The 25,299-nt window shown below is 37.8% G+C and overlaps 1 protein-coding gene across 1 annotated transcript; it reads right to left on the bottom strand.

Annotated features, from left to right (window-relative positions):
• Positions 1-2,252: 2,252 nt before the first annotated feature.
• hsp90ab1 (heat shock protein 90, alpha (cytosolic), class B member 1) lies at positions 2,253-9,525 on the bottom strand. The gene is made up of 12 exons (XM_066705977.1): positions 9,400-9,525; positions 7,827-7,970; positions 7,075-7,281; positions 6,733-6,892; positions 6,370-6,503; positions 5,932-6,234; positions 5,406-5,571; positions 4,723-4,913; positions 4,343-4,490; positions 3,966-4,234; positions 2,974-3,307; positions 2,253-2,827 (listed from the first exon to the last, which is right to left on the bottom strand). Exons 2-12 carry the CDS (start codon positions 7,968-7,970, stop codon positions 2,715-2,717), a joined length of 2,169 nt encoding a protein of 722 aa, XP_066562074.1. The 5' UTR covers positions 9,400-9,525; the 3' UTR covers positions 2,253-2,714.
• Positions 9,526-25,299: the final 15,774 nt, after the last annotated feature.

Here is a 25,299-nt window from a genome sequence, read left to right as displayed (position 1 = left end):
CTTAAGCATTATTAGGCAGTGTTACGTGCAGCAACTGCAGGTTTCTGTATTCTTAATAAAAACACTGCCCATTAAACATGCAGGCCTATATGTTTTCCATCACAATTACAGATCTCAAAGAAATTCTAAATAATACTCAATGATTCCACAGTCTTCTAGCAAAACATATTCAGTCATGTGGAGGAAGTCCACACATGATTATTATTGGTGCCATTAGACCCAATAGACATTGACCTTTAATCCCTTTAGAGTATCTTATCACTTAATGATAAAGTATTTCAAAGTTAAAATGTGATTCTGCTAAAGGGTTGGAACTCTAAGACCGATTATGCATCTTGCTACAGAACCTTTCAACTAGTTACTTCACCCATCTACATTATATTTTAATTCTTTATCAGGTATGGAAAAGTATTAAGTACAGAAGTGTAGTGTTAAGTACCTGATGGCTTTATTGCAGGGGAGTCCAACTGGACCTTAATGGATACATATCCAGTTGTTTATTTTTTTATATATGAAATGTTGAACAGTCTTAATAATTGGATCAACTAAGTAGATGAAAACTGGGGTCTATGGTACAAAAAGACAAGAGAATTTGGCCCCCCAGAGCAATCACATGGCTGACCTTCAACTGACATTGTACACCTTTAATCCCTGGTTCGGAAACTGCTCGTCATGCATTACATGCATTGCCGTGGAAATTCATGTAACATGGGAATGGTCTAATTTTTATGTAGTACTGGGCTTCAAATGTAAATGATTAAAAGTGAGAGTAGACATGGGTTTGTGTGTGTACCAGTTGGTGGCGGACGGATGGAGAGACGTCTGTGTGTGCTTGGGGCTGTCCCCGGTTTCATGACTGAACTGCTAGGAACCACATGGTTGACAAGTTTACCTTTTTGAAGTTGAGGCAATTTAGCATTTCTACTACAAGTCAGACATACATCACAGTTCCTACTCCTACAAATTTTAAGTTGTGAAGATACATTTTTCTTTCTAACTGGGGAAGTTATCTCAGCTGGATAACAATTTTCCCAGTTAGAAAGAAAAATGTCTTCACAAATTAAAATGCCATTCCTAAAAATTTACATAGCTTCCCCACACAAACGCAAGTAAAAAAAAGTCACTAAAAACTCATGATACTGTCCTTCTGATTGTGTCAGGACTTCATCTAACAAGTAGAAAGACGTGCCTGGACCAGAGACAGCAGAGGTTCTTATTCAGTGCATTACTTTGCCAGGAGGAAAGCCACACAAACTGAATTCCCCTCTTGAAGCAACACATTGCTGTAAAGACCAGTGTGTTGTGATTCGCAGCGTAGGACACCCACTCAACATTGCTGACGGTCAGCCCACTTTAGGTTGAGTCAGCATGTTGCAGGACTGGGAATCCCAGGATCTCTACAAATATCAATATGATGAGCCATTGCTGCTCTTTAAATGAGTAGGTTATGCAATATGAAACTCTAAACGCACATGGCTTAATTTATGTAGGTCTTCTGTAGTCCTTAATTCTTCAATGATTTGTACTTCCCCACCATTCTGAATAACCAAAAATGGTATTACTAGTCTAGGCCTTAATTGTGAACCACAGATTTACACTGATCTATGATTGCATTTTATAAATGTAAGATGCAAGTCAGTCTAGAAGAGGTTAACAACCTCCCTTGGTGTGCAATGAAGTTTGATTTGCAGTACATGACCCGTATAAAGAATATTTTAAGTCCATGATGTAGAACAGAGCATGGACTCAAGAAATCCCAAAATTAAGCAACATTTAAAATGTATATGATCTCACACTGCAAAACAACTTACTACTTTCAGTGTTCAACACAGCTGCAAAAGAGCTCAACTTAAACTGGTACACACTGCCACACACTGGAGACTATGAAATTGCAAGATGGTCTTCACATTTAAATAAAATGTGAACTCCAATTGGATTTATCATTAACGAGGTTGCAAGTAAGAATATTGAACATTTTAGGCTTATAAAAGGACCTTTTCCATTTGGAAATCTTTTGAAAGCCTAGATTAAAATCAGCCATTATTGGTTCAGACTGCTTAATGTGGAAAGGTTTAAAAATATTAAAAAAAAAAAAAATGTATAGGAAACTTATAGATCAGATGGTAGAACAGGTATTAAAGACAAGACTGGAGCATTACACTATAATTCCTTCAACTTTACTCCCACCAGGACAAATACATGCAATTGTAAAAGCAGCAGAGTAGTTATAAAAATCTCCTTTACACAAGATAGACATTTAAACGTTTTATTTTGCAAAATAAAGGACAAAGACTGAACATGAGAAATCAGACAGAGACCTGAAGGGTTCCTCCTCATACAAAGTTCAAGTTGCACAGACGAACCCCTTATCCAATCTCTTCAGGAATGGAAGGGAATAGCAACCTCATGCCCCACATTCATAAGTGTACAATTACCAGTCCCTTAATTCTTTAACAAAAAACAAAACAGTGCAACAGGGTACTTTTGAACACCATGCGCTGCCAGCTGCTAACTAGACACCTTGTAAAAAGCCATATTTCTACAATTTGAGAACAAGGCATGATCAGAAGGCAACACTAGGCCGCTAACCTTTACTGTATCAATTCTCCTTAAGGACACTGGCCAAATTAGTTTCCAAACTGGGGCGTGGAAAGAAAAAAACAGCTTAAATCTTAAAAGACATTTGGAATTGAGGTAAACTGTGGCATTGAAGTTTAATCCACTTCCTCCATGCGGGATGCATCCTCCTCTCCCTCCAGAGGTGGGATCTCATCTGGAACTGGCACAGTGCCGGGCTCCTCTGTAGGAACTTCATCATCATCAATTCCTGTAAGAAAAGTGTGGATTTGTAAATTGGTTATGCCTTTTAATCCAGATCAGTGCAAAACACCCAAACTGAAATCAGTTATGTTACTTTAAAGCCAAGTTATCGGCTCCCATCTTAACTTAAAGACCCATTAAAAGCCACCTTACCCAAGCCAAGCTTGATCATCCTGTAGATGCGATTTGAGTGGGTCTGGGGATCGTCAAGGGAAAACCCAGATGACAGAAGGGCGGTCTCAAAGAGAAGGATGACCAAGTCCTTCACAGCCTTGTCGTTCTTGTCTACATCAGCCTTCTGCCTCAGAGTCTCCACAATAGGGTGGTCTGGGTTGATCTCCAGGTGCTTCTTGGCCATCATATAGCCCATGGTGGAGTTGTCCCTCAGAGCCTGTGCTTTCATGATACGCTCCATGTTGGCAGTCCACCCGTAGGTGCTTGTAACAATGCAGCATGGAGAGGAGACCAATCGGTTGGATACGGTGACCTGGAAACAAGCAAATAGCCATGTAAGTTTGCCGATTCTAACACTTTACATCCTGCCTCTCATGAGCCAAACCACTAAAAGCTAGATGGCAAACGGGAGTGAGTCTTTCCAGTGGTCAAAATAACCAACTAACAAAATACTTAAGGCAGTCAATGGAGGCAATAAAACTAACATCCTGCAAAAAAGGAGCACACCATTTCACTGGAAACCGTCAAACTAAGCTACAAGCTTTAGTGAATATGAAGTTTGCAAAATAAGCAACACGGGCAATTGTCCATTTCAAGTGGCAAAGGAAGTACACTTCAACAGCAACAACCACAGAGCAAACTAATGCAACCAACGGATTGCAGATGGCAGTTCTCTTTAGCAGAATTATGCAGTTTAACCAGGCACCTTATGTTCAGCCACTAAGTTTGTCATTACAGCAGTTTGCAATGGCAAAACTAGGGTTATAAGAACGCCTATAACCCAGAAGACAACCCGATGTTACACGGATAATCCGACTCACCTAAAGTGGCAAGTGTTTTCGGGTGAACTAGGACACCTGTGTGCAACCAAAATAAGGAAAGTGAAATGACATCAGTAGGTGTACGAGTCATTCCAAATGTGACCAACAGAAATACAGAAGGGAGATGAGAAGCCAATTAAAGATGCATGCCTTTTCAACTTTCTTGTCCAAGATCTCCTTCATCAGTTTGCAGAGGTTCTCAAACCTGGTCTTGTCCTCCTCCATTTTCTTCTTCTCCTCCTCATCCTCAGGCAGCTCTAGACCCTCCTTTGTGACAGAGACCAGAGTCTTGCCATCAAACTCCTTCAGCTGCTGGACACAGTACTCATCGATGGGCTCAGTCATGTACAAGACCTCAAAACCACGCTTTCGTACTCGCTCCACAAAGGCAGAGTTGGCAACCTGGTCCTTGCTCTCTCCTAATAGGAACAAGAGAAAATGCATACAGTGACATACACAATACACTCCATGGACAAATCTGAAGTCACAGAATTACACTGAACAAATCCAGGAAAAGAATGACCTACCAGTGATGTAGTAGATTGAGTTCTGGTTCTCCTTCATGCGGGAGATGTACTCTGACAGGGCGGTCATCTCATCGCCAGACTGGGAGCTGTGGTAGCGCAGCAGCTCAGACAACTTCTTGCGGTTCTGAGAATCTTCATGGATTCCAAGCTGAAAAGAAAATTACATTTAAAAAACTAAAGCAGGATTTGTATGGCACTACTATGAAAGGGGGGGCTACACTGATACATTTAGCACTTACAAACCAGGTAAATTCTGCTGAACAGGCCTTCACCTCTGGTCTGTGAAACCTATACAACTATAAAGCCTTGTGATGGGAACTGAATCGTATATAAAAAGGTCTGCCAATACACACACAGCTGAAGCAGCCAAAAACAATTACCTTGAGATTCTTGGAGAAGCCATCGTAGAATTTCTTGTAGTTTTCCTTGTCCTCTGCCAGCTCTCCGAAGAGCTCAAGGCATTTCTTCACAATATTTTTGCGAATCACCTTCAGGATTTTGCTCTGTTGCAGCATCTCTCTGGAGATGTTGAGGGGAAGATCTTCAGAATCCACCACACCACGGACAAAGTCTATAAAAATACAAAAAATAAACTTCTGAAGTTCTGCAACGTGAACACTTGGGGGGGCACATCACTTAATCCAGTATTTTTGTAGCATGCTATGAAGCCAGATTTCTCCTCATTCATAATGCAAGAATCTTAAAATTAATTAAAATAATCTTCAGAATAATTTGCAGTTACTCTTAATTAGCTCACACTAAAGAATGTAAATTCTACACAATGTTACATTTCAAGCTAACATTTGAAGTAATGCAAAACACTGAGGTGCAAATAGGATCCATTCCATGTCTAATGGTTTACTAAATGTTGGTTTACATTTTACTGTATGTTTGTTGCAGATTTAACCACTCAAGAGCTCTGTGGCTACCCTGTGAAGGGCACTATACAAATAATTGTGGGTCAGATAGGCCTGAAACATTTTAGGGAACCCTCTGGTTTCCTGGGTACCTTTCAAGATTATATTCCAACAAGTACAAGGAAAACTAAGGATAAGGTACTTACTCAGATATTCAGGGATGAGCTCCTCACAGCTGTCCATGATGAAAACTCTCCTCACATACAGCTTGATGTTGTTCTTTTTCTTCTTGTTCTCAAAGAGGTCGAAGGGGGCACGGCGGGGAATGAAGAGCAAGGCTCTGAATTCTAACTGTCCCTCCACAGAGAAGTGCTGTTAACAGAAAGGAGTAACATTAAGAAAGATGCCACATCAAATTCCCTGTAACAGATGTTGAGGATGGTTTCACACTGAATAGGATGTAGTCTGATCAAGCTTTAGTATCAGGATTGCATACAGACCTTTATCCAGCAATTATGGGCTTCAATGTTTGTTAAACTTGTTGCTGGGCTGTGGCTTACATATTAAGGCTTTATTACAGTGCCAGCTTAAGGTCCCAGTTTGTACAAGGCAATTCTGCAGCAGTGTCAGTTGCAGTTCAAAGCCAAATAGTCAATGGAATTAGTTGGGGCACCATTTTAAAATGTAATACCATTAAAGATCTCCTCATAAGAGGGCTGTACTAAACCTCACCTTCACAGCCAGGTGGTCCTCCCAGTCATTGGTGAGACTCTTGTAGAACTCCCCGTATTCTTCTGTGGTGATGTCATCAGGATTCCGTGTCCAGATGGGCTTGGTCTTGTTCAGCTCCTCCTGGTCAATGTACTTTTCCTTGATCTTCTTCTTCTTCTTCTTGTCCTTGGAATCCTCTTCATCATCTGAGCCTACATCCTCAATTTTGGGCTTCTCCTCACCATCAGCCTTCTCCTCTTCCTTCTCAGTCTTCTCCTCCTCTGCTTCATCATCACTGATTTCCTTCTCCCGTTCCTTTTCAACCTATTTAGGGCAATTTAAAAAAAAATAATGCGGGGAAAGCTGAAAACACATTCCTGAAAATCAAGCCTATGGTATTATTGGAGGAGAAGAATTCTAGGCCAAAGTGAGAAGCCAGCTATATTTATTAATACTTACGAAGAGGGTGATTGGGTATCCAATGAACTGAGAGTGCTTCTTGACAACCTCCTTGACTCTCTTGTCCTCAATGTATTCAGTCTGATCATCTTTCAAGTGCAGGATGACTTTGGTACCTCTTCCAATGGGTTCACCTGGAGAAAACAAATGCAAGTTTACAAGACTTATTACAAAAGAAATTTAACTAACCCCCAGCTGTTACCCACATTTGCCTACTGAAGGAGACATTTTCAGTCTTTGACCTGGCCTAGGTGTGCAAACTAACCTCAGAATAGATCTGAGGTTTTCAGCAGTAGAACGAAATCTGCTTCTCCACCTTGCACTGCATCCCCTACCACCCATCAAACTTCAACATTTACATACCAGTGTCAACCTTGACCGTGAAGGAGCCACCAGCAGACGACTCCCAGGCATACTGCTCGTCATCGTTGTGCTTGGTGATGACCACAACTTTCTCAGCAACCAGATAGGCAGAGTAGAAGCCCACACCAAATTGCCCAATCATAGAGATATCAGCACCAGCCTGAGGGAAACAAGACTAAGCTTAGGGGACTTCAATGGGTCACTGGCAGTACTGTATGTGGAAGCATAGAATACCACCACCTACATTCTGCTGATGTGAAGAGAAATTCAAACTAAAGCTATACTGTCCACTACAGACTACAAACATTTAACCATCAGTACACAGGATTTTCAGACAAATACCTGCAGGGCCTCCATGAAAGCCTTGGTTCCAGACTTGGCAATGGTTCCCAGGTTGTTGATCAGGTCAGCCTTGGTCATTCCAATACCACTGTCGATGAGTGTCAGGGTGCGTTCATGCTTGTTGGGGATGATTTCAATTTTCAGGTCCTTCCCGCTGTCCAGTTTGGTGGGGTCAGTCAAGCTTTCGTATCTGATTTTGTCCAGAGCCTAGAAATTCAGGATAAAAACAAGATTGTACCTTTAAAAGCATAAAGTGAAAACCCATGGTCTTGACCGGTTTGGATCAATGCAAGAATTAACAAGCCAAACTATCAAAAAACGAGAAAACCCAGACAGCTATGAATGCGATTATGGTACAAACTTTCAGTAATAGCTTAGGTTTGCTAGCCCATCCAGATATACACTTTCACAAATCATTGTACTTTAGATGCCCCACTACTGGTGGAACCATGTTCAGTCAACCACAGCCACATCCCAAAACAAAGGGAATCTGACACCTACTAAAGCATTAGAAATTGCTTCCCAATTAAATTAAGGAAAGTGTATTGACAATCCAGATAGTTTTGCAATAACCTTAAGGTTTGAGGATTTAGGTTAACTTGCTGAACACTATCAAACTGGAATGGAGATAAAAGGCTATGCACCTCACCGAGATGTTAATTTAAGATGCATTTAAAGCCAGTGAACAGTACACTGTAGTATACCATGGATAAATAACTGCAAATAAATAATTCAACAGCTGGGGAACTCACATCAGAAGCATTGGAGATCAGCTCCCTGAGGAAGATCTCCTTGTTGGAGTAGAAGGTGTTGATGATCAGAGACATCAGCTGAGCGATCTCTGCCTGGAAGGCAAAGGTCTCAGCCTCCTCTTCTTGGCGCATTTCTTCAGGCATCTGAAAACACGGGAGTATAAAAAATAAAACACCCGAGTGAGCTACACACACACTTAAACTCCGTTACAAAGTATGAAATAGATATTTCAGGTTAACCCAATGCCCAAAGAGACATGCCCGCTCTCCGTGTATCGATTTAACACGAAATATCTAGCCTACACACGTTCCATCACATCTGGCTTTGTAATAACATTTAATGTCAAGAATCATTATCTGGTATAACAATTTAAGTCCAGCGTAAGTAACTGGAAATGCAATCAGATACCCTGATCTATTCGACGAAGGGTTAAAAAGATGAGCCACACTGCGGCAGTCAGTTTGTCTGCAGTATAAGGTTTACTATAAAAACTCGGTACATAAGCCTTGTTCGTTACAGTACTATTGTGTAATATTATAGATAACGGCACACGTTCCTGGAATAAGCACTATAGCAATATTGGAAATACTTCCGGGATGATAAAGTACTAAAACCTTAAAACTAGATCTCTACGTTTGCTTAGTGGTATAGACTATTGTACTGAGGCTGTAATGTGAATTTCCGCAGACGCGGATAAAAACCCTCCATTTTGTTTCTCCTCGTTTTTGCACAATCATTCAGCGCATCTTGCCATTCGAACATGCCGGAAGTGACGTCGGCCCGAAACAATATGGCGACACCGACAAAGCGTTAACGAACAGCACGTGGGTAGCGATTAGCCAGGCAAGCCGTTAAACCCGACCAGCGACCTGGACACGGGAAACCCGGCGATACAACCAGCGCTACACAGCCTTCAATACCAGCGCGTCTTAATTCCTATGGGGACCTTTTAATGTTCACCTGTGAACTACTGTACCGATGGGGGGTGGAAAGGGAATGGTTTTAAAAATAAAATCTCGATATAAACAATGCCGATGGAGAGAAAAAAAATAGCCCTTCCGTATGAATGAAACGAAGGGAGTCAACGAGATTCAATTTTACCCATACCACCATCATCATCATCATCGATACGATACAGTACAATGAATTGTCCCTTTCATCGGCAGCCAAGGTCAGATAATACGGCGTCTCTCGGCGTTTCAAGCATAAACCCTCAGATGTATTACACACTGCAACGGCAGGGACCACGAGTGATTATCCACAGGCCCAGATGCAGGGTCGACAGGGAGTGGGGTTTATCAGTGCCGTGTCGCAGATACAGATCTATGCACCAATACTGCGATTCAGAAGGGGGATAAGACGCACAAAGCCTCTGAAAAAGCCACACTTTCACTAAAAACGTCGAGATATCGCCTTAGCATTAGAAACGAAAGCGCCGTCGGCATCAGTAGCCTAACCTGCGGCAGTCCTCCCAGGCTCGACCTCTCGTCTATTTACACTGTCCTACACACGGTTAAAACCTGCCCCTTACACACAGCCTCTTTGTTAAGTGCAGTTTTTCTGAAAACTTACCTTTGCTAGTTCCTTGTTGTTATTTTTCTTGAAATAAATGCGACCAAAATCTCCGCACCCCCTTGCTCTCTGACGCTGAGAAATTGAAAGGGATTTCCTTTTAAAAGAGCGATATCTTTATACCCTGTGCACATGCGGGTGTATCCATCCGCACGCAGTTCGCTTCCCAGGCTCTGAAGAAAAGGGTCCATAGAAAGGGCTGGTACATAAACAGTCTGGTGCAGGTAACTTGCACAGATGGCTTTAATACATAAAACACAATAACAGCTACACAGTCCTGATGGACCTGGTATGCAAAGCCTTTGGAATAAATTATTTGCAATACAGTGGTTTTCATAATAGAGTAATACAGTTATTCTAGTTGTATTGTGGATGTGAGTGATATTAACATACTATTCAAAATAATGTAGAAAATGACAGCCCCAGATTTCAGCATTGTAATTTAATTTAAAAAAAAAAGTATATAATGATTTTTCTTTAACATGTATAGGGTTGTAGTCATACATATCTCTATCAACAGAGCTGAAAGTGCTGAATATTATTTCTAAAATAATGCTTTGTTGTGTAACTATATACTACTACTACTACTAGCCATCATCATCATCATCATAATACATTTTGCTATATATTTGATATATTAGTAGACTATATTTCTAAGATCCACATTAATCAAATATTTAATTTCCTAAAAGAAAATTCAGCTAACAAATTCCACATTGTCTTCTTTGATGCCAGGGGAAAACAATATTTATGTCATTTGACATTTTATTGGTGATGTACAGCGTATTTTCAAAATGTTCAGTTAAGTGCATGGCATTTGACAATTTCAGTTATAAGAATCCTTAAGACATTTTTAATACAGTCAATAAGACCATGTATCTTAAAATCATGTTTAAAATGTCATATATAAGAAATAGCCTGGAATAGCAGCTGATGCTACATGCATATTGAGGATGAGTGAAAACACTGGGGCCGACTGGGAGATGCACAACAATAAGCTTCATATATTTTATTTTAGTGTATTATCCATGATAGTATCAGCTAAACAAAGAACCCACCAAGGCACCTTTAACCCAGGTGAGGAGATCTTGACCTGACATATTACACCTTGAGCAATTATTGGGGTACAAAGTGTTTGCTTTGAAATGATCAAACACAACTAAATCTACTGTCGGATTTATAAAAAAGATATAGATATCATACATCCCCAAAGGAATTATGATGATGTGCCATTACTGGCTTCACTTTATAAGCTTTAAACGTTTTCATGCTTTAAAATCAAATTAAAAGCAATTTGTTTATATGTATATTTTGATTATGTAATACTGCTACAAATGAAACCGATATTATTTTGATAACATATATGCTTGAATATGCTGGCACAAATTTCACAATCACATACATAGCTGCCTGCTATTTGTATTATTGTAATTCAAAATCAAAGCATTTAACTTTTTCATGGAAGCGTAATATTGATGTTATGAGGGCATAAGTCGTTTTGTGTAGAAATACATATACATTTCCATTGCGTGGTGCAGGGATGCGGAAAAGCACTGCAGCACTTTTTCCTATAACGGAAGGATACAAGGCACAAGAGGTTGTGATTAGGTTTATTCCAGCACTTTCTGTGAGAAACCCCGCCTGGATGCGTGACGTCACGGCTCTGTCAAATGCGGGCTTCTGGGCGGCAGCGCTGAAACCATAGCAACAGCACAGCGGCGACACGGAAATAGCTGCAGGCCAACAGAAAAGCACAACGGAGTTTCTGCAGAACTTGCTAGAACAATTAAACCCTCAACATGTAAAGAGCAAATGTACTGGCGTTGCACAATGCATCAACGTTTTCTGTAAGTTTTAATTACATAATAGCCAAAATCCAGAATGGTAAAAGTAATACAGATGCGACAAGAGATAGGTATGTGTTTATTATATATAGGACGAAAAGGCAAGCCTATATAATTAATTAACTTTGTTGGAAAATTGCTATATTTTGTTGTGTCACGGATTTTAAAATTAGGTATTATTAGGAGGACTAATGGTTTTAATATATGAATATATATATGGCCAGGACACTCCTGTAAAAGAGATTTTTAATCTCAGCGAGTTCTTTTTCTGATTAAATAAAGGTTAAAAAATAAAAATAAGAAAATTGTAACTATAGGCAATTGCCTGTTTTACATGCATATATCATATTAGATATGGTCATAACAGGATGCATTTTAGAACAGATCAGATTTTAAACACATTTACAGACCATAATGGATGTATCATTTCATATAACTACAATTCCCTCAAGACACCGCGACGATGACTTCATTCGTGTAGTTTTACCATGATGTCAGGAATCCTGGTGAATGTAGTGCAGCCACAGAGCCTGAAACCTGTTATTCGGATTATGAGCTTTTAAAATTGTTATTCGGATTAATATGAGATGTAGAAAAAATAGGACTTTCAAAAAAGAGGGGGTGGAGGTGTTATATCAGAGTGATATGATGCAAAAAAGAAAAAAAGAAAATGTAGTTCAGTGTTGGAAAAAGGACGAGCAAGGCAAATCCCGGACATTTTTAGATATTTACAAAATCCATCCAGACGTAGTTTAAGGACCGAAAAAATGGTATGGTACCCCTAGAAAAATAAATTAAGTATTACGTCACAAGATACATTCATTATAGAAAATTACACTCCGTATTACGTCACAGGATTCATTCCATATTGAAAAATACACTCCGTATTAGGCTACCTCACAAGATACATTTCATATAAAAATAGTCAGTATTACGTCACAAGATACATTCAGTATAGAAAATTACAGTCAGTATTATGTCACAGGATACATTCCATATTGAGAAATACAGTATGACCTCACAGGAGACATTCTACACACGAGCATCACGGAATGTAACTTGCTTAGTTTCTACAAAGATAACAGACTCAGTTTATGAATTATGTGCTGAATGATTACAAGTACAATTGAATCACAATAACAAGTCAGTCCGAGTAATGCTTTTTCGGAACCTTCCATTACATTTAAAAAAATGGGATTATGATCTTTTTTTTTTTTTTCGTTTTCTTAGTTCTCAGTAACACATACAAAAAAAAAAATGTGACCACCATTTTGAAATGTTAAATAAAAAAAAAAACATAACATATTTCCATAACATAATTACTATGGGTTGATAATGTGATTCATGTCATATTTCCTGGAGTTTAATTATCTCCAAATTTTCAGAAATCACTAATGCTCCGACTCCAGGGGCATTAGTGACCACCATCAATCACATCACACAAAAACATTTAGGCCTACTTGTAACATCAAAACAATAACAATGATATCACACAAATTTGCTTCTGCAAATAACAAACAAACAGCAAACAATGCTTAAATGATGTACAATTGTATTCTTTCCCTACTAGAACTTGTGATGACTGGTCATTATTGCCCCACGACTTGGGGGTCATTAATGCTCCACATGAGCCACAATTATCAAATGTTTTTCTTTTTTGGAATTATGGTTATGTAGTTGGTTCAAATAAAAAATAAATAACTATGTATGTATTGCCTTGGGGATTAATTGTTAAAGATCATGGCATTTGTGGGATTTTACTGATGTAGTTACTAATGCCCCCAATCAAAGTAAAACAAAACATGGCCAGCACTGGAAATACAGACACATTGTTTTTCACACACTATGCCAGAAATATTGCTAATTATATTTACAAAATGTTCCTACTGTAAGTTGCCCAACTGCAGATTATTAATGTAACAGAAATTATTGAATTATATGAATAAGTTAAATGTTTTATTCTGATATGGAAAAAGTTCAGTGTCTTGCTATAATGGTGACATGATACATAGGACATGGCTGACCAGGAAACATATTTATCAAGTGTTAGTACAGTAGCTGGTCACTAATGCCCCCACTCGCTGCCATTTCTTTTTAACTTGAAATGGGCATGGAACTCAAATTCTAATTCTAATTCAAAAGATCTTTATTGACAAGTGTTGCCAAAGCATTTACAGCAAACAACAAAAGGTAACAGAATAAGTAAAACAAAGAATTGTACATTTTTAATTATTTAAAAAATATATTTTTAAATAAATACATAATAATAACAATAATGTTTTAAAAAGTACACACAACATATTTAAAGGAAGGAGACGAAGAACCCAGTAAGTACATTTTTGCTATTCGTCAGTTAACACTGTTATAATCAGTGGGTGGTGGAGGGGGCACTACAGCTCTGCTCTTCACTGTCCCGCTCCACCCCCCTCCCCCGCAATGATGGCACATTCTGACAGCCAGCATGAGTTTGAGAAAGAAATGTGAGTAATTTCAAACAAACAATCACGTTTTCATTTATTTCATGAGAAAGCCAAACCAAAATTATTGAACCAAAATTGATTTTTTCCAAGCGACCTGGCAGGATTATACGTTTAAACACAACAATAATGGTTCTGTATAAAACCCACTACCTTTCAAACTCTGTCCTTGAATTTGGGTGCAATCAGTTTTATAATCCTATAACCGTACCTGCTTCTAATCCACAATTACATTCATTTACAATGAGTGATTCACTGTATCAAGTGATTTCATTTAGGATCACCTAGACGTTTCAGTTGGTGTAATTTATATTCAGCAGATGGCGCTATATCCCAATACAAATGTATTATTTCATTAGTTTCAAAGTGATCAGGGTCCAGTTGTTCAAAAAGTTTAATCTGGATCAGAATGATTTGGAAATCCCATGTTTTGCCATCCAGGATCAGGTAATCCATCTTACTTTTGTGCCAGTTTTTCAGAGCAACATTAGATACAATCACCCTGATCCAGATACAAAATTTTCAAGATGACCAAATCCGGATTACCAGTGCTCTAAATGGGACTACATAGCACAATGTAGGCTACTAGCTGTGTAAAGAACAGCAGGTAGAATAGCCAGCGTGGGGTCACTTTAAGTGTTTTTATTTGAAGAGACAGAAAACAGCACAATAAAACAATACAAACATCCCCTTCCATTTTCAATTTCTCTTAAACAGTCAGACCCCTCATATGACCCACAACAAATAAATAAATAATTTTGACTGGTTCATCTCTGATGATTGCGTCATTGTAATTAATATACAGTGATGAATGACAATTAAAATTATATTATTTTTGTTTGATATTGACAGCTGTTTGGGGAATTATTTTGTGGGGACAAAATCATTCTTCCTTTTTTTTTTTTTTACTTTACTGTACTGAAAGGCTTAATAGGTAGCCTAATGTCCACTTTATATACTTTATCACGTTAACAGTTAAACAAATCAAGTGCAAAATATAAATACATGTATATATACTACATGATACAAATGTTGTATTATTTGACCAATTTTATAGTTTTATTACATTTTGGTCTTGAAATCCACCCTGAATCCACCCTTCTGCTTGGATCAAAGGTATCCCAATCCTACTAAAAAGTTTTGAACAACACATACTGAAGGTTGGATCCAGATCAAAACCAAGACTGGATTACATGATCTAATCCGATTTCAGAATCCTTTTTTTCTTTTGAACCAATCCGATAGCCGAAATCCGATCAGATTACTTCTAAACAACTGGGCCCAGAAAATAATGGAATAATTGGGAATAGAATCCCCTTCAGATAAGCAGCATTCACAAGTTATAATAATTAACTTGCATTATATTCAAAGTCTTACTGTGTGTGTAAATATAACCTTTTTTTTAAGGAATGGAATATCTTAATACTGAATGGCTGCATTAGCACACACAGGTGTTTGTGCTAGTGTAATCCCACATAATGGCTAATTACAGCTAATCTCAAATTAACTTAATTCATGTAAGTGCTCAGTCTAGATCCAGCAAGTGATTACTGAAATTGGAGGATCTACACTATCTGTACTTGCTTTTTCAGGCATGTAATTGAGATTTATTGAACATCCAATAACAGAGAAATAAGTAAATACAAAAGTAAGCTTTAAGGATACCTTGTGGCAAAGCAAACAATAGTACAGAAAAAGTGATGCTTAACTTTTTGTTATAAGTATAGTAATTCAACTGACCTTAACGCTAAATTGCACTAATTTCTCTAGATGGCAGCATTGTATTTCACACATTTTACAGTTATAACCATTGACACTCAACCTTCTTTGAATTGTTATAAGTAATGTTACTTTGTCTTTGATCCTCACTTTTACTCTAACTGGATTATTTTGAAGTGGTGAAGGATAATAAATTAAATACCACTAATTGCTACCATTAATTTCTGAGACAAAATCCAGACGATTTCACTGAACTTGGATGATGTATGGGCCTCATCAAAGTTAAATACAAGGTAAATGGGGTAAGGGCAGACTAATAAGCTTTCTCTGGGCGGGAGGAGGCTTTTGATATGGTGCTGTGGGGGGAACATGTCAGTATGTGTGGCTGAGAGCTGTTTGTTCAGATTGTGAAACATGATCAGTCAGTGCTTCCCACCCAACAGGTGGAGGGCTCAGGTAAGGAGCCAGCACAGCCGATGGGTGTGTGGGTCTGATGGGGGGGTCTTCAACCTGGCTGTGTCTGGGTACAGGTTAGAATAAAATCAGAGGTCTGCTGGGCCTGGGGTCGGTGCGAGAGGATAGCAGTTGCACATCGCTGCTGTACTATTATTTGCTGCTCTGGTTCCAGATGTAGTTGTAGTGCTTTTAACCACCCGAACAAAAGCCTTGTCATTCTCTCCGAAACCAACAGCACTGCAGTGCCAATGATATTACTCTGGAGCTCTGTGTGCCTCTCTCATTTCCTGTGTTCAAGACAAAATAAACCCACTTTCCACTCATTTTCAAAGGAAAATTAGTACACCCAAAATAGAATATCATTACTGAACTGCTTTTTTTCATTTTGATATCCTGCAATTATGTTGTACAGCTCTGATTCATAGTGTAAGGCTCGTAAAGTCCAATGCCTCCACACCACACAGGGGGGAAAACAACCTACCTGTCTATTTTAATCTCATGTACAGAAGAAAAGAGATTGAACAGAATTATGGCCATTCATATTGGTAAATCACATGCTTTGATCTTTCTGTGTCAAAATCTATCAGGAACAACTATCTAATACATATTTTAGGAATGTGAGAGAATATATAATGCTTAACTTAATGAAGTGATTACAATCTTAGCCTGTAACCTTTTGCATTTAATTTGGGAGTAATGAAGTTTAACATGGTGGGCTAAAAGATGGAAAACATCTCCATCATAGTGCTTAGAATACAATTAGTTTTTTCTGCTTTCTGCTCACTTTCTCTCATGCAATCATAATAATCATTGTGTTCTATTACTTGATTATACAGAAGCCGAGGGCTTGGCCTGTGCCACAACATTATTCTTTTCTAAATCATCGATAGAATAGATTTATTAACAAAGAAAGCTGCGGACAGATGAGGCCACATGGCCTTTATTTGAAAACCCTGCATGCCACAGTCGGCCTTATAAAGAATGGCAGCCTTATTATTGCTTATGACAGTTTACAGCTATCTTCTTCCAAAGGCTTCTCATTTGGTGTCATCGAAGCAATTGTTTCACCTGCCATTTCTTTTTTAGAACTACTCCACTTGAGTTCTTGGACATTATTCAAATTGAATTCTTGAGCGAACATACAAATTAAATACTGCCTTGAATATTTTTGCCTCTCTTTTTAACAAATGTGAATCAAATGCCACAGCTAATTTCTTCACTGAAAATAGTCAGTGTTGTCTGAAGATAAGATTATTCTGATATATAATGAACTTAAAATAACATAAAAGAAAGATCCTTATCATGTCAGAAAAAGTACACGTAAGATGTCAAATATAGAGAGACTCTCATCAGTAGATCAGAAGTTGTGAATTTAAAGAATACATTTAATAACAGGAGCTTCCAACCCCCCAAAAAATGGAAATTGTGTAATCAGGTCATAAGCTACTTGTAGTATTACTCGTATTTGTGTTACTAGTAATAATCATTATAACAACAATAAATACTACACTCTAAAAAATAATGGTTCTTTTAGGTTCTATTAGCACCTTTTGGTTCTTGCTACCAAACTCGGAGCCATTTATGAGAAAAAGGTTCCATGAATGAAGAAAAGAACCGTCAAGGAGCAATTATTAACTAATTATTTCTGGATAGTGATTATAGCTTATTTTAACTTAGCTATGTATTCCCAGGATAGGCCAATTGAAAAAGACAGACACATCAAAACAAACACATCAACATAACATGGCAAAATAGTTAAATGAATGTATGCCTTGTCTTCCATGTCCCCTCTTGTTATGTGTGTATCTTGTCTGTCCTGTCCACTACATACCATTTCATGTAGGCTAATTCATTAAAAAAATGTTATTAAAAGTGGGGTACAATTAAATTAATATTTTATAATTCAGCTTCTATGGGTGAAAACTGTGTTTCACTGTGTTGCACATCCCACAGATGCTCGATTGGATTGAGATCTGGGGAATTTGGAGGCCAAGTCAACACCTTGAACTCGTGATTCATCAGACCAGGCCACCTTCTTCCATTGCTCCGTGGTCCAGTTCTGATGCTCAATTGCCCATTGTAGGCGCTTTCGGCAGTGGACAGGGGTCAGCATGGGCACCCTGACTGGTCTGCGGCTACGCAGCCCCATACACAACAACCTGCGATGCACTGTGTGTTCTGACACCTTTCTATCAGAACCAGCATTAACTTTTTCAGCAATTTGAGCTACAGTAGCTTGTCTGTTGGATTGCACCACACGGGCCAGCCTTTTGGGTCTATATTGCACCATTTATTGTAAGAGTGTAGATCCTTTCAGGCAGTTAGACACTCTTTGACAAGACTGAAAACTGTTTTAACCAGCCTGCACAAAATAATTGAAATGCCTTATGGATTAGGTAACCAGGCTGAAATATGAGCATTGAGACAAAACAACACTGTTACCAAGAACGTCTGTGTAACTGGTTTGTTCCTCCAAGAATATGTGTAAAACTCCCCACCAGATTCAATCTGCACGCTGTACATCTAAATGTTGACATTGGTGTGGCATGACTGAGCACCTTAAGCAACACTTTCTTAAATCAGTCAGAAGTCAAAAACCAAAAAACAAACACACCACTCATATTATATTAATTTATATATATGATTATATTAATCTTTTGGCACCAAAAGCAAAAATGTGGTAGAGCTGATATTTTTTTATGAACAAATTTGTCAAGAGAATTTCCTACCATCTGTATTTTTTTACAGGGCAGGAGATGAGCTTCTTCTTCTTCTTCTTCTTCTTCTTCTTCTTCTTCTTCAATTTAATCCCAGTTTCTATTGCCTGTATAGATTGGCCTTTCTTTCATTTATTTAGCTCACTAGTGAAAGCACTCAGAAATCTGTCAGGGAAGTGGACTGCTCTGATCCTCCCTGGCATTGTATTAGTTCTCTAAGTCTATCGCTCAATGGTTGTATGATTGCTGCAAGTAGAAATGAATGAAGACATTTAAACCGGCCCCTGTCCATTGTACTACTATAGTAGTAAATACTAGCATCATCATGCCATAACGTGATAAGTCCGAAAGTAATACAATCACAAATTAGAGAATCTAGAGAGAGAATGACAGTGCTTTCAAAAGTGAATGTGAAATAATTGGGTCTGCTGTAACGAGCACAAGTGTTAAGACATTCAGCTGCATGATGAAAGCCTAGGGCTGGACAAAATAAACTTAAATAAATTATAAACAGTTATTGTCACTCTGGCAGACAATGATGAATGATTACAGCAACCTAAAATAGTTGTATTATTTTATGCTGCCAATGCAGTAAAGCACATTGTATCATAAGTGGTAAGTGCATATTGCTGAAACCAGTGCCATTCACATTGCCATCAAAGTGTTTTGGCCCCCATTTGCATTTGACTTACTGTTCCACATAAGAAGACTCAGCAGTGATCTCTCCTGAAGTGACCTTAAGCACCCCTCCCCCTTTTTACAGTGACATATGATTGGAGTGTTTTAAAATGTTTCATGTTTAAATGGTTACTCAAATGTAGTAGACAAACTGACATTAGCTTCTATTGTTAGCGTGAGGAATTAAAATGTAACAACTTTTAAGTTTCTTTTGCATTTCCAATTTAATGAAAAAGTGATATTATTAATTTCCATGATAAATCCACGTTTCGGTTTCCGTAGCCATATACATAAGCTGATAAAATATGTTATTTTTATTTTTAAAATAAACACTCCATTGAAATTGATATATTGTGCCACCACTGGGGAAGTGCAATTTGCAGTCCACCTTATGGTACTTATAGAACAGTGAAAACAAATATATCATATTGGATTGCTCTTTTAACCTATAGTATTGCCTGCTAAAGAAGCGTACATTTGTCATTTTAATTTCTGATAACCTATTGGCGTTTCCATCTTCTGTCTCAAAGCATTAATCTCCCATGTTATGCAGGGACTTCACATTCAGTCTAACATTTTCATTAACTGTGAAATTTCTAAGGTTCAAGGGGTCTTTTTCGTTGCGGAACAAGCTATTGTGTTGAGTTCAGTCAGGTTTTCATGACAGCATTCAGGTATAAAAAATATGAAAATAATAGCCAGAATAGCACTTCAGACCTTTAACTGCACTTAACCCATAGGACCAGAAGACACTAGATTGCAATTTTAGCATTGACCTGTACTTTAAATAAGATCATCCATAGATGATGTCTTCTAAAGGTCATAAATAAAACAAATTCAGTTTTGCTTTATCTGCCTTAGAGTGATCCATAGCTCTGATTTGTACCTTATTTCAGTTCAGGAAACAGTCTTTATATTCCTTTCGATGTCCTTTGCATTTTAAATGAAGAATATGGGTGATCTAAGCATATGACATATGGTTTAATGTTTGTTGGCTTTCAGAAATTACTGTATTCAGATCAAACATTTACTGGTGGTATCTGGTTAATGTGTGGAAGGCAGACATTCATATTTCAAGTATTCAAGTACTGATAATTGGCATGATACATTGTCAGTCCCTGATTTATATATATATTTATTTTGGACTGTTATTCTTCCTTGATGGATCTTTTTCTATAGTGAAAAGCATGGGGTGAATTTGAAATCTCTATCCAGCCACAAGAGAACAGGACCAGATATGAGTAATTACATTTCCTGGACTGTAGTCTTAGTTTCCTAGATTCACTTTTCACTGTTTAATTAAAAAGGGAATAATTCATACATACTGTAGATATTTACACCACCCGATGCACAGCAGGGACACAAATTTGATGTTATATAGAGCTTTCTTGCATGTTTATTATATTGTGTAGTTCTCATTTGTCAGTTCTTCTTCACTTGTTATTTACCACACTATCTAAGAGCAAAAGGTAAGCCCAAAAAAGCTTCATTGCTGAGTGACAGGACATTTGACAGGAGTGTATCATTATTACAAAGAGTCATTCTGTTATCTTACCTTCTCTTGTTTCCCGCTCTAGTCAGTTAAATTAAAAACCTGCACAGAGAAACCTCAGTGAATAACTCAAAACACATACTGAATTATATAATATATATATAAATAGCTCCATCAGTATAACAAAATGAGTTTTTTCAGTTCATCGCTGAATAATTGTGTCCCTTTTTTAATGTATCAATCACAGTTTGATATTCCTACCAAGTAAAACTCTTTCTCAAGAAGCAACACTAATTTGTGCATATTGTCAGGCTATTGATTCCTGAAGGACTGAGCTGTGACCCAAGCAATTTTCACCTGGTATTTCTGAGTTACATGCTTCCAAACACATGTAAGAATAAAACCAATGAAAATCATGTCAGCTGTCATCAGGGGTGTTCTTTAACATCTTTGGTGAATATTCAGTTATTAATAGAGGTATTATTTTGTCTAATAAACTAATGGCTGAGATGCAGGTTCCTGCCAGTGAGCTGAGATCTTACATATATTATTATATTAGCTATATATTAAGAGACATTCATAACACCCTAGTGTCCACATTCGTGTTGGATTCAACACATTCTAAAAACATGTATTTGGTTATCCAATTTATTCATGGATACATTATTATATTGCAATTTGTGTCTTGATTTAGTGACAACCACATTCATTACCTTTACGTCATAATTATTAACAAGTGTCTGTGTTAGATTCTCTATATCACATGGCCAGAGAAATCTGTCAACAAAAAGCTATGGACCAGATCAAAATGGGAACCTAATGCATAGCACATTACTGATAGAAAGTGGAGATGAATCAGTGAACTACAGGCACTTGACTGGGATTTCCAGGAAAATACTTAAAATATCCTGGAGACAAAGACCAGAAGTGGAACTGAGAAACTTTCAGGTTACATGGAGGAAAGCCAAGACTGGTGCAGGACCACATAGGACCAGTCCATCAAGCTCTTCAACAATCTTGAAATACCCAAACTGTCTTGTACTAGTATCTTTTTCTGTAATATTGTCTACTTGTTTATAAATGAACTGATAGTAATTTAATAATTTCAACTGTGTGCTTTGATTAGCCTTTGGCAATGAAGTGCTTGGAATGTAGGTTTCTACCAGAAAAATAAATAAAATAAAACAAACACAACAACAACAACAACCCAGAGCATTTTGTAATTGTACTGTAGTATGCCTATATTTGTGCAGATACATATACAGTGTACTCTTATGTACAAAATGTTGTACAAAATAGTAACATATTAGGAAATGTTTGTTAAAACCACTAATGGTCAGATATCACACAATCCTAAAATAACATGCTAACAAAATGTTTGGTAAAAAATATATTTTAACGTGACATCACATAGATTTTTTTTTATTATTGTAAGAACTATTTTTTTTACTGTAAAAATGGAAGATAGAAATAACAATTTTGAAAATATGTATCCTTATGTATGAGACTGAAAAAGGTCCCAACTATTGCACAGAGAAAGTTCAGATCTGAGAATAAAAATGATGAAAATACAATTCATAATACGGAAATATTTTTGGTGACTGCAATTTGTAAGAGGCTCCTGGTCCACACAAAAACTATTAACAAAGGATTCTGGTTTAGACTTGAAATAAACATTCTTGTCATTACTGATCACATAATTGAATTAGCATTTCTATTTACTCTGTCTCATTCATTTCTACTTTTGAAAATTCTAGGAAATTAAATTGGAGTTATCGAACCACCTTTGGTCTCTTTTCAAAGGCTGATGTTAAATATTCATATATTTTAATACTTTTCTAAATTTCCTGTCAGAGCCCTCTTACAGGTCTTTTTCTCCCTGGCAATTTCAATTTAATCTTCGTGGAAGCTTTACATTTGACATTCACCCTTCATAGCAAACCTTCTACTATGGTTACCAATATTATTTTAGTGACAATTCATTTGTTCTGAGGTCTCTCAGCTGTGGGTTAAATCACACAGGCTGTCAATCAGAGCAGCTGAAAAAGATAAATCCATTGTGATTCACTTTATTAACTGCCTTACCTTACCTTTAGCAAAAATAGATTTGAGGGTGTATAGATACCTGCAACTTATCTATTTTTAAACCATATAAGTTCTTCAGTGTGATTACTGGGTGGGAGTTTGTAAGTAATATTCAATTTATGCTTTTTAAAATTGAATTTGAAGGCTCAGATTTTTTATATTCTAACATGATATTGGGTTTGCAAACAATTTACCATTTGCTTATTGTAATCATGCTATACCAGGGGGCTATAATGGTTGGCTGTCGGTGTTCGATTATCACTTTGTGTGTACATCTCTATGCTCACAGTTTTGGGTTGCATGTGGAGATCATATCTCCAGTCAGATGAAATGCTCAGTATTTTATACCATTTACAGCGTTACCTACTGCAGGAATGGGCAATGTCTTTTTGTAAAACATCTTTCAAAGATAAACACTGGAACTGTGTAGCAGGTGAAGAGGAAAACTGGGTGACGTACAAACCAGCATGCTGCAATCCAGGAAAGCTTTGTTAGTAATGTTTTCAGAAGCCAGTCTGCAGGATCTGAATCAGAACAGGGAACACAAGGCCAGCATGTATCCAGACAAGAAACACTCACAGCAAGGTGAATGAGTGCACATATTTCCACAGAACTCAAAAGCTACATCGTGTTGCTAAACAATAAAAGTCACCTATTTAAATCCAATAAGACAGTTTTATTAACATAAATAAAAATATATTATTGTATTCAGCAGAGGACCAGCAATGAATTGAGACTCATTAACATAGTGCTGTCCTTTCACTTCCTTTTACACAAATCTAACATGCATGTTTCTGCCATTTAAATTCTTTTAAAATGACAACACACAGATTTCACACGTGTAAGAAAAAATTGAATGACAGAAATACTACATTATCTATGTGAGCCCTGTGACTCAGGGAGATACAGCCGACCCCCTCTTCATTGAACTGCAGGAAATTGGTGTATGAAATGGTGGATGTTCTTGCTAGTGCAAGGAGGGACGGTGATGCTAGGCATACAGTTAAATTATGACCACGTAAATTAACCAGTTGGTCACCCAGGGAAAACACCATCCCTGTTAGAAGAGATGAAAAAGTTTTCTGTTTTGAATGCCTTGAAGCCCAATTTCCATTTGTGTCCCTGGGTGCGTGTGTGACTGCTGATCTGGAAAAGCTCCTGATGTGGTTTGATGTGGTCGATGCCTTTCATGATTTTGAAGACTTGAATCAAGTCCCCACGTAGTCTACTCTGTTCCAGGGTGAAAAGGTTCAGGTCCTCAGTCTCTCAGTAGGACTTTCCCTTCAGACCTGGAATAAGTCTGGTTGCTCTCCTCTGAACTGCCTCTAGAGCAGCGATATCTTTCTTGAAGTGTGGAGCCCAGAACTGTACACAGTATCCAGATGAGCTCTAACTAGTGCATTGTACAGTCTGAACATCACTGCCCTTGTTCTCAATTCTACACTTTTGTCAATATACCCTAACATCCTGTTTGCCTTTTTTATTGCTTCCCCACATTGTTTGGATGGAGAAAGTGAGGAGTCCACGTAGACTGCTAGGTCTTTTTCATGCGTTACTTCATCTAGTTCTGTTCCTCCCATAGTGTAATTATAGTGGACATTTTTGTTACCTGCATGTAATACCTTGCACTTGTCCACATTGAATTTCATCTGCCAGGTGTCGGCCCACAACTGAATATCATCTAAGTCCCTTTGAATAACCTGTGCTGCCGAGATTGTATCTGCTGAGCCACCTATTTTAGTATCTTCTGCAAATTTGACAAGTTTGCTAACTATCCCAGAGTCCAGATCATTCATAAAGATTAGAAATAGCAAAGGCCCTAGTCTTTGTTTATGAAGGACCACAACAGAGTTCAGTTAAACTGACTATTTTACTGTATTAAAAAAATATTAAAGAACCTAACAAAGGATTAGTTTGATTGTTGATTTTGCTTGATTTGAATTGTTCCTGCTCCCAGCCTTTCTTCTCCTACATTCACCGGCCCCATTATCACTATTGAAGATCTGCATGTCTTTCCCTGTGTGTCTGTAAGCAAGGTCAGGGTCTCAGGGTCTTACTGTGCTGTGGTACTGTGTTATAGTTCAATCCTGATACCTAGAAGAGCAGGGTCTGATAAGAACCAGTTTTCACCAGCAATTTTGGCTTTAAACATCGTACAAGCCCCCCCCCCCCATTATATATTAAGCATTGTGTATGCCTTAATTTGACCCTGGTTTGACCATATATGGGTCTTCTTGACCAGTTGTCAGGCAGACATCGAGCTTCCACTCATCACGGGACAGACATGTGGGCCAGTTATCTGTCTCTTCTGGTTGGTCTGCATTTGAATGTTAAAATTGTTTTGCGGTGGAAAAAAATATTTCAAACACAACAACGTAGAAATTAAATGAATGTAGGGATGAACTGTAGGAGGATTATATTTTGTTCACCCA

Source organism: Amia ocellicauda, chromosome 1, assembly GCF_036373705.1.
Source record: "Amia ocellicauda isolate fAmiCal2 chromosome 1, fAmiCal2.hap1, whole genome shotgun sequence".
NCBI classification, from domain to species: domain Eukaryota; kingdom Metazoa; phylum Chordata; class Actinopteri; order Amiiformes; family Amiidae; genus Amia; species Amia ocellicauda.
Note: the sequence above shows the minus strand (reverse complement) of the source record. Positions and strands in the feature narration are given on the sequence as shown.

What these genes read in the sequence shown, in the direction of transcription:
- hsp90ab1 (XM_066705977.1), bottom strand. Translation starts at nt 7,970, where the DNA reads ATGCCTGAAGAAATGCGCCAAGAAGAGGAGGCTGAGACCTTTGCCTTC. An exon ending in CTCAATCTACTACATCACTG is followed by an intron (nt 4,235 to 4,342) that starts GTAGGTCATTCT and finishes TGTTCCTATTAG; the next exon opens with GAGAGAGCAAGGACCAGGTT. An exon ending in GATGATCAAGCTTGGCTTGG is followed by an intron (nt 2,828 to 2,973) that starts GTAAGGTGGCTT and finishes CTTTTCTTACAG; the next exon opens with GAATTGATGATGATGAAGTT.